We start from the raw sequence: 18,787 nt of genomic DNA on the forward strand, positions 1-18,787 counted from the left end.
GAAAAAGAGAGAGTGTGTCAAAAACCAACTTGACAGATGAATAGAGGAAGAACTGGATTGGGAAGAGAAATCAATCAACAAGCTATTTCAGTGGCACAAGAGAGGGAACAAGGGCCAGAATGGTGGAGGTATCCGAGCCTAAAGAGGGGGTGCAGATTCTAGAGGTATCATGAAGGTAGAGATGACCAGAGCTTGAGACTGACTCAATATGTGGATGAGAGAGTATGGTGGATGACTCCTGGGCTTCCAGGTTTCCTCAACAGGGAAAGGTAACCTATCCATCCCATCTTCTCTAGCAAGTTGTCCCACTGTCAACCCCACTCTTTCTCCAAATACTGCTCACAGATGACTCCCCCTATTCTCAGAAAATGGTAACTAGACCATGCTATCTCTACTGACTCCCATTCTTACTAAACTTGAGTAATAATCTGTCACACTAGCTGCTTCTATGTCTTCTCCTCTCATCAGACTCAGGAGTCTGAGAGAGAAGTCACCAAGCATCGCTAATTGCCCAATGTAATGGCTTCTTCTCAATTCTAATCCTTCTGCACATCTCTGCAGCCTTTGACACTCCCTATCACTCTTCTAAATGCTTTCAACTCTCCAAGTTTTTGAGACACTTCACTTTGTGCATCAGTGTCCTTTCTTGCACATCCTGCCCACCAGCCATGGGTATCCACCAAAGCTCTGTCACAGGTGTGCCATCTTCTCTCTCTGTACTACCTGGTCTGACCAGGCCCCATGAGTTCTATGACAATTTCTGTACAAAGAATTCCCAGTTTTGTATATCCAGACTTAATCTCTTTTCCCACCATCATCAACTACCTTTTGTAATCCTTAATTGGATGTTGCATAGGCATCTCATTTATGTAATATTCACATAGTACTTCCAAGAGGATATACAGGTATTTGAATTTTATATCTTCCCAAGCACCTAGAACAGTGATTTGTAAATAGCAGGTACTTAAATGACCAAATATTGAGAGCTGATATTATGTATTCTGACAATAACCAACCCTAACCCCGAGGTAGCGCTGACCACAACCACTTAGTCAGCATTTCTAATTATGTGATTTCTTCATGGTTCATGATATGGATATGAATTAAGATACCCTAACAAACACCCTTAACCTCCACTTACTTGTTTCCCATAACCAACTCCTCTACTCTAGCTCAGTGACACAGAGATGGTCACAAATGCACCATGTTCATATTCATGATCTCTGAAGTTCTTTTATCTAATCAAGATCTGTAGTCAGTGTTCACCTTTCTGTCTCTGTTACAACCTGTAACTGTTTTTCATCCTCCTTCCACCTACATTCTCTTACTAAAAATTTTGCCTTATATTCCCCTGAAAAAAATGCAAGCCACTTTCAGAAAGTTTCTTCTTCTCTTTATCTCCCATCCCTATGGCTGTCATTATCTCCTCTTTCACCCCTGTTCCACATAAGGGTGGGGGGCCTCCTCTGGCCAAGACAAACCTCTCTACATGCACAAGTGACCTAATTCTATCCCATCTTTTCCAGTGGAGTGTCCACCTCTATCATCTCCACTTTCTCACTTTTTATTTACTTTTTTTTTCCTATAAAACCTTTTCCTTCTGTCTTAGAACCAATGCTATGTACTATGCATGACTCCCCCATACCAATGCTATGTACTATGTATTGGTTCTAAGACAGAAGAATAATAAAGGGTTAGGAAATGGGGGTTAAACAACTTGCCCAGGGTCACACAGCTAGGAAATATCTGAGGCCAGATCTGAAGTCAAGAACATCCATCTATAGGACTGGTTCTCAATCCCCTGAACCACATAGCTTCCCCCATCTCTCTTATCTATTTTCAGTCTTCCTTCATGTCCTAGCCAAAGTTCTATCTTCTAAAAGAAGCCTTCTCAAGCACCTACCTCTTACTTCTAGTTCCCTCCCCTTGTTAATTATTTCCAATTAATCTTGCATGCATCTTGCTTTACCTATTTGTTTCTATATTGTCTCCTCTGTTAAATTTGAGATTTTAAAATATTTTGAAAATGTTTTAATTTAACAAATTTTAATAGCAACTTTTAATTAATTTGATTACAGTTTAATTAATTTAATTAGTAGTTTAAGTTTTAATATTTTTAACTCCTAGTGCTCAGCATAGTGTCTTACATTTATAGGTGCATAATTAATGCTGACTAACTCATTGACTATTTAGATTACTATCCTTGCAACTTTTACTAAGTGCTATTCTTAATTCTTATTAAGAATTATTAATAATAATATTATTATTATTAAGAATTATTAAGAATAATAAAAATCACCTTATGCTTATATATATAGTTGAAGGTACCTCAATATATTAAAAAATCATTCCTGAGTGTCCAATAAAAAAGCTGGAATGAATCTCAGAGGCCAGCTTGTCCAACCCATACTCAAAGCATGAATATATTCTCTACAGCATTCCCGAAAATAAGGCAACGAGCCTCTGATTAAAATCTTCAAGCCACTAGAAGGTGGGGAGAGGAAGGGAATGAGAATTTTCTTTGTGCCAGGTACTGGGTCTAAGTGGTCTACAAATCTTATCTCACTGATTCTCACAATAATACTGGGAAGTAATTGCTATTATTATCCTTATTTTACAAAGTTTCCTGATATTAAGCAACTTGCCAAGTTCACATAGCTAGTAAATGTCCGGGGTGGGAGTTGAACTCTGATTTTCCTAACTCTAGGCTCAGACCTTCATCCAGTGAATCACCTCGTTATCTCAAGTTTCCTATTTGCAAGCTTTCTTCCTCTGGACCTATGCTGAAAAGTTCTAATTGTTAATTCAATGTTCTTTACGTTGAGTTGAAATCTGATATTCTATAATTGCTACCCATTCCTTTCTTTCCCAATTCTGATCTCTAGGGTTCCATAATATCAGCTATATCCCTGTGAGATGGGTGGCCTTCCAAACATTTGTGCAAAGTGACAGAGAAGCAGATGAAGTAGAGATATCTCTAGAGCCTTTATGTCAGAGTTGGATCTTATCATCTTAGGAAGAAAAGAACTGGGAAAACCTCTAATCATCCGAAGTAAAGAACCTTTACAACTAAAGGCAGCATTGCAAAGGTCAAAGAACAATCTTGAAAACATCCCAACATGGCATATTCTAGCTTCTATATGAAAAGGTCTTTATGATATTTTTTCCAACTATATAGATTCATTAACAATCAACAATCATTAGGCTGGATATTGGCAAAACACATAAAATTTTAATTATCAAATCTGCATTGCAATATCATGTTACAAAGTTTTCATTTTAATAAAACCTACAATAGTAGTGACGGGGGAGTATATGCATAGACATGTAGTAACAGTCACGTACCTCTTTTTCCAAAATTCGAGAGATTTCGCCCAGAGTTCGATCCAAAGCAGAAACCTTATTAACTGCCCATGAACCACTGTCCTGTATGTGAAGTTGCTTTATAATGTCTTTAGCCAGTCTCTGTAGCCTTAAACATAAAAAGGAAGAATTAGCATTTAGCTAAAGAAAATTCAAAAATTTTAATTTGTAGGAATTCTGAAACTCAAATGTATTTCAATGGGAAAATATAAAGGACAGCCTATGTATAATTTAGTTTAACTACTCTATAAAAATGACAGGGTAAATGATGAACAAAGCCAGCCTACAGCTAACTCCCAAATGTCTGCCAGCAGACTGAATGCAGTAAATCATACTTCCAATATTCAAATAAGAGAATCCTCTCAGTCGTCATCATCAAGACAATAATTGCAACCTTGAGAGGAAGGAAAAAAATTAATTGTTGTCATACTAGGTAAATTACAGAGTCCAACCAGCTCAACAGTCTATCTCTGGTAGACTAGCATTGCAGTATGGCAATGAACTTAGGAAACTAAAAATATGGCTTTGAATTCCGTCTTTGGTGTTTACTATCTGTAGGACCCTTGGTCAAGAGGTCAGTTACTTCTGTCCCATGAGGGAGTTGATATAAATGACCTCTAACATCCCTTCTTCTCCCTCTAAATTGTTGGGTCTCTATCGTACTTCAAGGCTTAAAGGGCACTTTCCTCCAATGTACTCTTTTCTCCATTTTATAGATGAGAATTCTGAGTCCCAAGTTATGCACCTTGCTGATTGCCACACAATATGAAATGTCAGGACTGTAATCTGAACTCTGGGTTTCTCCATGCAGATCAAGAGTTATTTCCAGCGAGTGCCCAACACATAGTAAATGCTTACTAAATGATTTTTCATTCACTCATTCATTGATCCATTTGTTTCTTCATTTGCTCTTTTGTTCATTCACTCACTCACTAAACCACAGCTGTATCCCTCACCACGGTCATATCTAAAACAGAAATTAAACAAAATTTTGATTCAAGGGCAAAAAAGGCAAGAGGAAAAAGCGGGAGAGCTTCCTAAATCACAAATTTGATGTGCAGAATGGGTTTTCATTATTTTCTTCTGAACTATTGTACATTAATTGCTAGAATATAAAATTTATCAATATGAAAATAGAAGTAAAATAGAAAAATATCAACCCAAGTCAAAGAGAAATAATTTAGCAGATTGTTTCACTTCCCCATTCATTATATTAGAGAATTAAAAATTGATATAACTTCCTTTTCACAATGGAAAAGACTACAGAAAGTAGATAATAGGCAACTGAAAGGTAGGTCTTACATTTGATATCCCAAACATTTGCCTTGTAGTAAATACATAATAAATATCTGTTGATTGATATGCTAATCCAAAAGGAAAAATGATATTTACTTGGATTGAAATAAAATTATTTCATTCATGCAGGCAGTTTGTTAGGATACCATTAATTATTGCTGACTTTTCAAAACAGGATTCACTTTCTTATCTGCATGTGAAATCAAATCATTTAAATGCATTAGTTAATTGTAAACATTATAAAATGTAATCTGAATATGGGAAGGGCTAACTAAATCTAACTATAGCACTATGTTTAATCTCACTTTTAGTTAAGTCAAATGAAACTCTTTGACATAAGCTCATTTTTTCTAACCAAAAAAAGTAAAAAATACAAATAGAAAAACTTTATTTTTTTCCTTCTAATTGAAAAGGGATTAATGTCCTAGTAAATTAATTTAAAAAATTAATCTTTTCACATACAAACTGAAATAGTTCTCTACACAGTTATCAATAATTTCTTAATAACATCTGATAGTCTTTTCTCAATCCTCATTCTTGACCATCTTCTTTTGGAAACCTGGCCCCTTCTCCTCTCTGGCTTTCTGTGACACAATGTGCTCTTCTAGTTTTTCTCCCACCAGTCTAAATACTCTCTTTCCTCAGTATTCTTTGCTAGCCACGACGTGTTCTCCACTAATGGTGGCTATACCTCCTGACTCTTCTCTTTGTACCTCTGTATTCATGACCTAGTCATCACCTCTGAGTTTTAAAATGTCCTCTATGTAACTGACTCAGAGATTTCTAGATTAGCAATAGTCTCTGTCTTGAGGTCCAGCGCTACATCACCAATGCCTACTGGATATTTCAAAATGGATGTCCCAGAGGAATATGAAATTTAGCATGCCCACCAAAGAACTCTCTAATCTTTTTCCCAATTCTTGCCTCTTCCAAACTTTCCTACTCATATCAAAAGCACCCTAGTCCAATCATCAAGGTTTGTGACCTCAAGTTTCTATACACTACATATCTAATCAGTTGTCAAATCTTTTAGGACTTGATATTTATCCCTATTAAATATCACCTTGCTAAATTCTCATCAGATTATTTAATCTGTCTGTAATCTAAAGGGCAGGTAGACGACTCAGTGGATTGAGAGCAAGGCCTAGAGATGGGAGGTCCTGGGTTCAACTCTGGCCTCAGACACTTCCCAGCTGTGTGACCCTGGGCAAGTCACTTAACCCCTATTGCCTGCCTCTGCCTTGGAATTAATACACAGAATTGATTCTAAGATGAAGGTAAGGGTTTTAAAAAAAAAATCTGTCTGTGATCCAAGCAGCTCTCCAGACTAAAAACTATAGAGAAGATGGTAACCTGCATTGGTGGAGAGAATTCCCTTCCTCAGAAGTTTCCTAAACCAATTAAGTTACAGGCTAATGTATTTCCTTATTCCTTGATTCAGTTAATTGTTCCACAAAATTTTATCCCTTTCATCATATACTGCCTTGAGTTCCTCTTCATTTTGTTTCACATAACTGTCCTTCGAGGTGAACTACCTGAATGGGGAAATGTGTGTGTAAGAGAGTGAGTGAGAGAGACAGATAGACAGACAGACAGACAGATCAACCTATAAATTCTCTGCTCAAGGCAGAGAAGAAACTATGTATGTGTGTACATATATGTTGCTTGAAGATGTACATTTATGTGTGAGTTGGGGAAGTGTTATGGGGTAGGGGAAGAGTGGAGTGAACTCTGGACTCAAGGGAAATTAGATTTGGGTTCAAATACTGGCTTTGGTACTTTCTAGATGTATAATTAAGGACAAGTCATGGAGTCTCTTTAACTGGCAGTTTTCTCAAGTATAAAAGGAAGATAAAAATACTTTAACAGAGTGCTTCAAATGGTCATTGTGAAAAACTTACTTTTAATTAGTTAGCCTTAAAGTATTTGTCATTTTAAAATCTACCCTTATTTCCTGTTAATGATGTGAGATCCTTTTCAATCACTTTTAGCATTCCCTACTTTTACTTTTTTCTTTGTTTATTAATTTTCCTCTTCCCTAATCAGATTATTTAAGTCCTTCTTTCAGGATATACACTAAATATTCACAGACTTACTGTTTTCCAGATAACATTTTTTAAGCATGGAGGCTATTTAATTCTTCACAGCTGGGTGTTTGGGATGCTGTCACATATCACTACCTCTCAAATAAGGCTCCTGGAGGTCCCTGATACTCTTTACTTTCCAAGTGCCAAACCATGACTTGTCTCACAAGCTGTGCGACTGCTGAGAGGTTTTATTGGCTAGCTTTTTGATTTGCATTTTTGGCAGAAATTTGTACTGTCATCTAGGTACAGTAGCAATTAATACTTGCTCAGTGGAGAGTACCCCAAATTCTAACAAGAAACATGCATACAAGGCCAGCTTCTCAAGGTAACAGTCTCCAAGCAACCCTCCCATGAAGCCAGTGTTTTCCTATGTCTTGGTTTCTACCATGCTAACCAAATAAGGCAGGTCCTTTTGTAATAGATGGTCTAAGTCTATAGTCTAAAAGAACATAGGGTCTAGTGCTTGTCACATGAAGGTTCATGTCTTCCTCACCTCCAGTTTAGGAATATTAAGTTACTTTTCAGAGATGATTGGATATCAATTTTGGGAAAGACTTGATTTAATTTCCTGGTATAATATATGATATTAACTCAGAATTGAGCTCCTGCCTCGTTCAAAAGTTGTCCTCTATTTATAAAGCCTGTTTAGATTAGAATTCCTAACACTACTGAACCTGACAGCAACCACTGAACACTTAAGAACTTACTGAATGAAAAGATACTTAAGTTTCAGAAATGTACATTTTTCCAATGTTCCCCATTTTTTTCCAATGAGAATGCACTTAGATGCTGTTTTTATTTATTTGGAAAAGTAGGATAACTATTTGAGATATAACCACTAGTTATTTAAGAAACTAATAATAAGCCTATCAAATAGTGAGATAATTGTTTAAGAAGTCTTACTGGGCTGAATAGATCCCCAGTTTTAAAAGGATTATGAATGACGTTTCCCCTTCCTTGATTTACAATACAACACATACAACTCTCATACATGCACACTCACATTTACCAATCAAAGTGGTGAGATCCTTATGAATCATAGTGTAACCCCGGTATGGGGTGGTCCCTGGGATGAACCCTCCCAATTTGCTCTTCTGCTGGCAAGTCTGGGTTTCCCAGAAAAAAGCCATCAAGATGTGACCAAGTTTCAGTTCTTTGAGGGTGCGGAGGTAATCATATTACAGGGTATGGATATACTTCCCCCCAACTCCTTACTTTCAACATCAAGGGTACTTTTATTTATATAAACAGCCATTCATGATGATATGTTAAATCTTAGGTATAACCATTCATCTAATGACAAAAGGAGTAATAACAATATTAGACTTGCTCATATAAGGCAAATGAAAGAATAGCTCATAGTCCACACCAAAACCTGGGTCATACTCTCATCAATGTACTCATTACCTGTAGGGGAGAGTGGGTACACATTTGTAGAAGCCTGCTGAAGAGGCATAAGAGTGAGGAAAGCCCCTGTGCTCAGGCAGCTGAGCCAAGCTGGTCTGCGCTTGACCATCTCTTTACTAGGCACAACATTTCAGCTAAGCTGCTCCTCTGCTCAGTTCTTCATCCTCTCTCTCACCTCTCAGACTGATCACTGTCAGCTTCAGGCCTGGGTGATGCATTCACCAGAGTTGGACCAGCTTTAGGAGACAGTAACAACCTGGATTCTAATGCTGGCCCAAATCTGTACTTCATGGGATTGTTCTCCTCTGCTCTGAGCAGGAACTAGCAACAGAGCAGAGAAACACTTTCTGTCTTCTCTTTTGTGATACCCACTCCTTATTCTTCTTAGCTGTGTCATACCAGGGAGCATGTCATATTCTCTTGATTCCTTCTTCCTATTGGCAACAGATGGCTGGAGTTCCCACTGGATAGTTTCACTGGAGCAGTTCTGAAATCCATCCTTTCCTATTCTGTCTGAGTCTACATTCCAAGAACTTTGAGAATAATTCCATTTTAGCCTATAATTAGGTTTTGATTTTTTTCCTTCAATTTTTAAAAATTTCTGCCTGAACACCATGTAAAATGAGCATTTCTCTCTACAGAGTATTTCTCATGTAAACTTTGAGGCACCAATCTCTCAATTCTCACTAGCAAGTCAGGTACCTAGAGCTTAGCTAGGTACATCAGTCCCTCAAAGTGTAGATAAACTCTTAAGGGGTAAAGGATGATTCTGTAATGCTTGTGGCTCAAGTGCTCACTGGTGTGCTTTAAACTGAGAATCAATTTAGTCATTTAAACTAGGTGGCACTGTGGATAGAGCACTGGGCTAGGAATCAGGAAGATTCATCTTCATAAGTTCAAATCTGACATTTCCTAGTTAGGTGTCCCTGGGTAAGTCACTTCACCCTGTTTGCCTCAGTTTCCTTATCTGTAAGATGAGCTAGAAAAGGAAATAGCAAACCCCTCCAGTATCTGCCAAGAAAACCCTAAATATGTCAACTTCAATTTCAATGTAATCAACATTATTTCATTACGTGGTACTAATTGTTCTTTTAAAAATGTGATTGAATTCTCCTGTAAACCACGGGACCAGGAGGTTTTTTTCTTTGGTTGTTCTATTTCCTTTTGTGATATTGGATTATTTAAGAGCTCCATTTGATATCTTGTTAGTTTGAATATTTTATATTTCTGAAGATAATCACAGACTTAGTTGCTGGAGCACTGGCTAACCTAATAAAAAGTCTCTCTAAATCATTCAATAAACACTTATCAGTTTTCTGCTATGTACTATAAACTGAGATATAGGCATGAAAAACAAAGCAATAACTCCTCCTTACACAAGAGTACATCCTAATGGACACAAAGTTGAATATATCATTAATATTCATAGAATAAATTCAAGGTATCTATTATGGGAAGGAGTGCACTGGCAGCTGGTTGCTTCACAAAAATAAGGCGTCATGTAAAGCAGTGGTTCCCAAACTTTTTTGGCCTACCGCCCCCTTTCCAGAAAAAATATTATTTAGCACCCCTTGAAATTAATTTTTAAAAAATTTTAATAGCAATGAATAGGAAAGATAAATGCACCTGCGGCCATCACCCTGGATCACTACAGCACCCACCAGGGGGCCGTGGTACCCACTTTAGGAATCACTGATGTAAAGGTGGTGCTAAGATTAGAGAGATTCCCAGGGGTGGAAGTGGAGGTGGCTGACAGCTGGTACAAAGGTGTCATGGAGACAGATGGAGACACAGTGAAGGAGGAGAGAGAGTAGACCAGTTTGGCCAGATGACACAGTGCAAGACGGGGAAGAATTTCCACAGAAGCTGGAAAGACAACTTAGGACCAGGTTGTACAGGGCCTCACAAATTAATGGAGGAGTTTATACTTCTCCCAGAGGCCTCAGGAAGCTAGTGAAATTGCTGGAGTGGTGGTCAGATATGCACGTAATGAAAATTTCATCAGTACCAGTGCTTAGGTTGGAGTGCAGTGGGGAAAGACTTGAGCCTGGAGGACCAAACAGAAAATACTGGCATTGTCTAGGCAAACAGCTACAAGGACCTAAAACTAAGGCAATAGCCCTGAGAGGAAGGAAGGGGCTGGACAGGAGATGATGTTGGGACAGAAATAACAAGATTAGTCCCTGACTGGATATATGGAAGGAAGGAGAATGAAAAGCCAAGTGAGGAAAATTAATGTTGAGTTGTAATAATTTTCATATGAAACATTTCTTAAACCTTGAGTTTTGAAGGTCACCCAGCTTCAAAGCAAAAGAAATTTATTTTCAGGCCTCAAGGCATCTCACTGGGCTGTTTTTTGTTAGGGGCAGAATAAGGCCCAGCTCCTTATTTATCTGTAAACAAGAATTCTCTTAGGTAATGGAATTTGGCAAGCTCTAGCTACTGGGCTGAGTAGCCATGTGGATTTGACTTGTAATGGTCCAGCCATGGCAGAATGGGCTGGCCTCTTCAGGGTTCCAGCAAGGACTCAGTTCTCTTGTAATGAAGTAATAAAGGAGGAGTTGAGGTCTCTAAGTCCACTCCTCAGTGGCTATTTGGCAGTCAGGGACGTACTGTGATGTCAGAGGGAGGGTCTGAGTGGTGAGCTCACAAGGGGTATGCACATATATAGAACTCTGTTAAAGGAAAGAAGTTCTTCTTTTTACTCTTTTTGAATAAGTGGAAAGAGTTAACTGAGCAGATTAAGATGTCTTGACTGCTCACAACTAATGAATTAATTTAAAATTAAGAAATGCTGCCTCTCAAGAATTTCACTTATTACACAAGGAAAATGCTAATTAAGATTACAGATCTGGTACACTGATGCAGTGAGGCTAGTTCTCTGATGATGCCAGGCTAATCCTAGAAGCATTTTGAGCACTTCTACTCCACTTTTCTGGTCTTTGAGAATCCAAGGCAATCTACCACCTGCCTTTGGCACTTCTCTACAAAGCCTTTGCTGGACTTGGACAAAGCCTAGTTCATACGTGGTCCCTAAAGCTCATGGCACTTAGCGTTGAGCAGCAGCTTTCTATCAGAGCTGTTGGCCCACATGTCTTACTTCCCCAGAAAAAAGTTCTATTGTTCACCCACCTGATTGGCTGATGAATCACTAGAGCTGGACTTTAGTTCTTACACTAAATGGGAAAAAAAAATCACACTCTGAGGTAGAGTTCAAAGAAATTACTTCTTCCTGGAACAACTGAGCTTAGGTCATTCCATGTCTAATGCATTGCAATGACTAGGAGCTATAGAATCAGGTATAGCAAGTTATACAATGAAATCTCAAATACCATATTTTTTATGCACAAAATACTTTCTCTTTTCACTTCCTATTTTTAAAAAGAGGCTTTCTTAAGCATTTGACCAAAATAGCTAAACACTGTTGTTGCAGATTTCTTGCCATGGCCATTCTGAGGGCACCTAGAACAAATGGCTATCATGGCCGTTTCCAAGTATCATCTAGCTTGGAATCCTTTATCTTCTAGGAGAGGTGCCTTTGTCTTTTACACTCACAAGACTATTTTTGCCCTTCAGGGCTATCTAAGCTATCAAACACTGACAGCTAAGATCCTGGCTACTCATTTCTTTTGTCTGTCTGTATCTCAGAACAACAAAAAACGTATGCTCCTAACACTTTAAGGTTTACAAAAGCCTTTGTTTACAACCCTCTGAAATAGATGGGTACAATATTATTATCAACCTCATTTTACAAAGGCCAAGAAACTGAGGCTTGGAAAGTTTAGTATGATTTGTTCAATGTAAAAAAAGACAACAGAGCTGAGCAACAAACCCAGGCTTTTTTCATTTTTGTTATAATACTTTTTTATTATTTTACAATACAATATTTTACGGGAAAAAAAAGAAAAGAAAGGAATGCCTTACGGATGTTTTAAAAATTCTGAAATACAGGCAAAAGAGGCATACTTCATCTACTTGTATTGAACCGCTGCTCTCAAAAGGATGTAATATAATGAGTAGATGTATTCATAAGTCAAAATAAAATGCACAGTTGTTAATATAGAAAAGTAGACTTTGCATTAATGGCTATTGAAAGGCTGATTTAGAAAACACATCTGGTACTATAGCATTTTAGGCAGTAAGTTGTATTACATATTTAAAGCAATATATACTCCTGAAGGCATGTATTTTCAGTCTATGAATGTCATTTAAATCAAAGACTAGATACACTTAAAAAAATACCCCACAAACAGCTAATCTACATATAACTCTCTCTCTCCTCCCTCCAGAAAACTACAATTCAAATGAATGAACTCAAGATTTTCATTAGTGATATTACTTTTACAATAAATTTTCCTCTAGTAACACTGAATGCTTTTAATCATTAGAGATAAGTAGGAGGAAGAAATCCTTCAAGCTAAATTTTCACTGTAATTCCAAGTAATAAGGAAGAGATGGCAAACATTGCTAAAAAACAGCATCTTCAATTCTTTTGTGTTGGTTTTTAATCAGAAGAGCACTGAAATTTATCAGGCATATTCCCAGAAAACATTGTTCTTAGTTTCCAAATACTTCATTAAGTATTTTTCAATATATTCAATAAGTATATAATATTCATTCCAAATACTTAATTAAGCATCGTGCATGTCTTGGATCATATTTACAAAAATAAAAAGTTTACCTTTGCCAAAATTATATGGATACAATGAGGCAAGATTAAAGAGCCAAAACTTTTTGCAACAAAAACTACTTTTGTCTACAAATGGTAACAGTTTGGATGCTTCCCTCCCTCATCCCTGCCCTGTATGATGCCCACTGCTGCATGCACATGAGAAATTCAGGAGAGGGGATAGAAGGAAACATCTGCTGAATGGACACCTGCCAAGCAGTTGATGCTTAAGTCCAGAATCTACTGTGGGGGCAAGGGTAGAATAGCCGTTCAAGTTCATATCAGCTTTAACTACTGCTATTTTAGCTAATAGGAGATAATGTACAATTACAGACTAAAGCCCAAAGGCCAGTTCCTCCCTTAAGGCAAGACTGCAGTGGATGTCTCTTGAGCAAATTATAACTTACAAGATCTGATCTGAGCCTGACTAAATGACAGTGTATTAACTACATGTCATGCATGCCACACAAATACTCTTCGAAAGTAGTATAAGCAACAACATAGTCATAGTTTATATTCCACTCAATTCTATGTTAATCATATAAAACACCAATTTGGTGGGGGGAGGATTTTAAATATATTCTAGAGAATATTATGTTGAAATAGATGAATTATAACACATTAAATGCCACAGAAAAATAAATTCTACAAAGAAGGCTGGCAAAGATAAAAGGGGAAAGAATAAACAGGGATATTTTCCTTTGGCTTCCTGGTAAAGAGTCCCAAATCTAACATCCTTCATTAAAAATTAGGAACCCTCATGCCCCTAACCTTAATCATTCCCTGCCCCCTAAGACTCAAGTCAAGAATTTTAATAATAGATGCGCACACACGCACACACACACACTCCTCCAAGATAAAAGAGATGAGCTCTACCACCATGAATGGTGAGCTATTTTATACATGTGTGTATACATAAACATACCCACCCTTACTACATATATATATACACACACACAAGTATTAGGAAAACAAAACCAAAAAATACCTTCCACAAAAGCAATTCAATCTGAGACCTCTGTTCCTTTAACCACCTAACAGATTAAAACATCCAACAAAATGTAAACATAGCATACACAACTGTATAATCTAAAAACTTTTCATGCTAACTTATTGCAAATTGCACTTGACAGCTCACCACACCAATAATGGAAAACTGGCTCCTCTGCTGGTTCACCTAGTCCTTGAACTTCACATTGAAGTAAGTCACCAGTACAAGGACTGAATAAAAAGTTCATAGCTGTGCTCACTACTGGCCCAGAGGGTTCCACCTTGAGTGGGACCTACTGCTTTGTTTTTCTCCTTTACAGGACTTTTCTGTCAGATCAGTTCTACAGGAGTACCTTGGAAGGGGGCACAGCATTTCTCCTCCTTTTAACTTTTCATAGCTTTCTATGTGTGCTTTCCTAGTTCAGGCTGATGCCACTGCTTTTGCCAAAGCTGTTGCTTTCAAATCTGAATGGGTTTGAACAACACTTCTCTTGAGAGCCATTTGAAATGTAAAACTAATAACTCCTTTGATTTTCAACAAGGCCTCTACATAAAGATTTCTCCAAGAGAAACAAACCCTCAAGGTCATCTATAAGCAAAGCCATTGTTTTAGCATGCCTGTTTATAGCTCCCCCCAAAAACAACTTTCCTTGAAGTGACATTACATGTTGGACGACTGAAGGATGTCATGGAATTCAGAAGGCAGAAGTCTGACCTCTCCTGGAATAATAGTCTTTCTTAATACATTTTTGTAAGCTCAACATCATATCTAGTTCACCTTTCATCTTTTCTCTGTTGGCACAGCCCTCTGCCAAGTAGCATAGTGCTATTAAAGCTGAGTGGACAACAACTGGAGAATGGGATGGTCTATAACCAAAACAAGGCCTGGAAGACCTTGTAAGTAAGTAAGCTGCCCTTAGAAATAGAGATTGAGAACTTTTATTTTTAGTAGAATCGCTTTTCCCTTACAGAATGGAAAAAAATGAACTTAGCTGAATCTTAACCAAATCACCACTTTCTAATAAATCTTGCACCTCTGAACCCCATTGGAAGGTTGATATTTTCATCTTCCTTGAGACACTATGAACACCTGCTTAGGATTGATGTGGAAGAAAATAGCCAGTAACTTGATTTGCAGGGAAATGAGTCATTATAAGAGGAATGTGATAGGCCTTGCAAAGCATTAAGCCTGCTATTACGTGGCAATGAACAGCAACTCTAGATGCACTAAACTAAGTTTTTCAATGAAATACTTACTTTGCTTTATAAGGTGAGTCAGAGTTGGGATTTTTTGCTTCCATTAAGCTCTCATACTCCTTTGCCCTAAGAGAAAACAAGGATTTGTAATGAGTAATTGTTTGCAACAAAGCCATATACTAATTTGATTCTTTAAATCTTAATCCTGTTTACGTTTATTTTTTAACACATGTAAAATCAGTTTTAAAAACAGTACAAAGTGATTATTGACCACTACTCTTTTCATACAGTAAATCAGTAGCACAGCCTATTGTTTTCAGGGTGCTGTGGGATGTGGTCTCCAAGAGAAGAGCACTGAATTACGAGAAGATGCCTCAGGTTCTAGTACTCCTAGATATGTCACTTATTATTAGCCATGTGATACTAACTAGGCAAAGAAGCCAAGCTGTTCTGAGTTTCAGTTCATTTATATGTTAAAAGTCACAAAAACATTTGCTTGGCTTATAATATCACAACAAGAAAGCACCTTGTTAAATGGAAAGAATGATACTAACAGGAGGCTCTGTTCCTTCTATCAGAATCATCACAACTGCAAATATTAAGGGAGAAATGAAAAAAAATTTTCCACATTGTCTCATAATGATAGGAAATTTTTAGAAATCCTGTTACTAAATGTGCAAGCATGCTAAATTCCTACCAGATACTTTAGATAACAATAACTTTTGCACCCTGTCTGGAACAAAATGCAAAAGAAAAAAGAAAAACACACACACAAGAAGAGTCTTTTAACTTTAGGTAATTTTTTTTTAATTAAAAAGGCACAGCAGCAGCAACTTGTTCAGACACTTTTCAGTATTTTTGTTTACATTGGCTAAATGCCAAAGCTTAGGAGAATTTGAGACAATATCCTTAGCTACTGCTCAGCTTGGCTCCAGCTTGCCTGGTCCAGCAGGTGAAAGCCATCATCAGTCCATCACCTGATGACAGCAGCTACTGGAGCAATCCATTAACAGAGACTTCATTTGTCAAGCTCTCTTCCTAGAGAATAAGGGAGAGATTGGATGCTAAAAATTGAAAATCTTACTTCTCACTCCAAGAAACCAGTTCTCTGAAAAAGATCCCAGATAACTGCAAGAGTAGCCATAAGGAATATAATTTTAAATAATTAAAATTCATTAATTAAAATAAATTCATCAGTCAGGAGCCCTTAAAAACATGCAAATAGTACATACTGATTAAAGGCCAAAGAAAATTCAGTTAGATTTATGGTATAAAAAGCTAAATAGTGAGGGAAAATGCAACTTTATACACCAAGGTAAAAATAAAAGAGCAGTATAAGGGGAGAGACCCCTGGATTGTTAACAAAAATATTCTTCCATTAACACAAGACTACATAACTGAATAAAACAGTCTCTGAAGAAGTATCAAAGGAATGCAATTCAATTCAAGAATCTTTCATTGAGTTTGTTGCACCTACCACATTATGATCTGGGTATAGGAGATAAAAAGGAAAAAAGGAAATAGTTCCCCCTAGGCCATTTAGTATTTAGAGTGTTGGACTTGGAATCAAGAACACCTGAGTTTAAGTCTTGTCTCAGACAGTAGCTGTGAGATTCTTGAGCAAATTTATCTCTTTCAGTCTCAGTTTTCTCAAATTTAAAATGAGAATAATCATCATAGCACCTACCTCCCAGGGCTGTGAGGATCAAAGGAGATAATGCATATAAAGTAACTTTGCAAATCTTAAAAGTACTAGATAAATGTTACCTATTATAATTATGAGTAGATGTTTCACTATGTACACAGATAAATAAAAATATAAAGTAGTTGGGTTACTTTTTTGGCAGGGATGGGAATCAGGAAAGCCTTCTTGGAGAGGGTAACACTACAGCTGAGACTTGAAGAGAGCTGAAGACTTCTATTTGAGACAGAAATGGAGGAAAGGGGGCAGCTGGATTGCTCAGTGGATTGAGAGTCAGGCCTAGAGACCAGAAGTCCTAGGTTCAAATGTGACCTCAAGACACTTCCTAGCTGTGTGACCCTGGGCAAGTCATTTTACCCCCTTTTGCCTAACCTTTACTGCTCTTCTGCCTTAGAACCAATACATAGTATTGATGCTAAGGTGGAAGGTAAAGGTTTAAAAAAAAGAAAAAAGACAGAAATGAAGGAGGAAGATGAGGTAACTCTGGGGAGAGGTACCTGTCCAGCAATGGAGCACCATGGACAGAGCCTGGCACTGTGTTGGCTGGCTGAGGCACAGAGATTACACACAATGGGAGGAAGCTGGGATCAGCCTGAAAAAGCTTGAAGGCTATACAAAGTTTCTTTTCTCCCAGAGGCAATAGGCACTAGACTCCTTAGTGGCTCAGCAACTTGTGCACTGTTGCATTGCTAAAGGCAAGATGAATTGCAAACGTAAATAAGAGAAGTGTGAAGCTGTGCCAAAAAGACTGGGAGAGCCTGAATCTCTCTGCCATTCACACATATGTTGGGCATAAAGTGAGCCCTGGGTAACAGCAATATCTTCTCAATGCGTCCCTCTCATCAACCTCAAATTGAGGGAGCCGGATTTCATTGAGGCCCTTCTCATTCTAAATCCACGACTGTGGGAATCTCCTTCCTAGTATGGTCATCTTGTTACAATATCAACATATAGTTTCAGTAAAGAGTTAAAATAACACACTCTTTAAATTTGTAAAATTTGACATTAAACATATTTAATGCCAAATGTGTTGGTTATTGGATTCAATTTAGAACCATAATTTAAGTAAAAATCAGTAATGAAATTATGAAAATTGTAACTGAACTAAAGAGAATCAGAGGCATGAAACAGTTCCCTCCTCTTCTTTCCATAAGGTGAAATGCATGTTCACATTTGTGAAGGTTATATAGCATAGGGATGTGCTAAGTGACTTATGTGAGAGCCTTTAATAACATAATCACATTACTAGTTCTCTTGGGAATTGCCAGCACATTTTGTAAAGGATTTCTCAAACAGACAGCTGCTACAAACTTGTCCATTCTGAGATTTCCTATAGAAAATAAGATAATCCCATCATTTAAAATGTCCTAAGATTTCAGTGCTTATCAGTCTTTGCTCTAAAACTTAGAAACATATGCATACACACAATGTATGTAACATATATGCAAATAAACATCAAAATAACGATAGAAACATGTTCTCTGCTAGCAAAGAAGTGGAAACCAACCTGGTATCTGAACTGGGAAACATCTAAAACAGTAGGGAGATGAATGAGAATGATGAAATATTACTGCACTGAAAAAAATTGAGGAACATAAAGAATTCACAGTAATACAGTCAGGGATGCAAAGTGAAGAAAACAATACAAGTACTGACAACAGAAATGGAACAAACAACAAAATCAAACTAAACATTTTTCAGCTTAAATGACAAAAGCACTTCACCTGTCCTTGGTGTGTAAATGGAATTAGCTCTAGCCCATTCATGGTCAAAACTCTACTTACCTGAGATGATATCATCCCCACCTCCCTTAGTGGGAGGGGAGATGAGTTACCCACACGTGACAATAAGTAACAAATCAAGAATAAGGGACGGCCCTTTGGGCAGTCCAAATCAGTGTAGAGGCTGCCATTTGTCCACTTGAATTAGAGGTGGACCCACAGGAAGTGATGAGAGACACGATCTCTTCAAGTATGTTGGTTACTTCCTGTTGGGGCAGTTCCCGCTTTGAACTTGGTGCTGAGGGATGTCTGCTGAGACCTCAGGCAGCTTCCACTCTGAATTGTCACATGAGTA

At 37.6% G+C, this 18,787-nt stretch overlaps 1 protein-coding gene across 1 annotated transcript in view; it reads right to left on the minus strand.

The window, feature by feature from the left end:
• SCAPER (S-phase cyclin A associated protein in the ER) overlaps positions 1 to 18,787 on the minus strand; it is a 388,867-nt gene that overhangs the window by 219,279 nt on the left and 150,801 nt on the right. The window contains exons 21-23 of the mRNA XM_044660293.1: positions 15,070 to 15,135; positions 3,346 to 3,472; positions 3,120 to 3,129 (exon numbers count right to left, since the gene is read on the minus strand). Of these exons, the coding sequence (XP_044516228.1) occupies positions 3,120 to 3,129; positions 3,346 to 3,472; positions 15,070 to 15,135 (203 nt within the window). The remainder of the gene's footprint in view (positions 1 to 3,119; positions 3,130 to 3,345; positions 3,473 to 15,069; positions 15,136 to 18,787) is intronic.

This window comes from Gracilinanus agilis, chromosome 2 (assembly GCF_016433145.1).
Source record: "Gracilinanus agilis isolate LMUSP501 chromosome 2, AgileGrace, whole genome shotgun sequence".
Taxonomy (NCBI): domain Eukaryota; kingdom Metazoa; phylum Chordata; class Mammalia; order Didelphimorphia; family Didelphidae; genus Gracilinanus; species Gracilinanus agilis.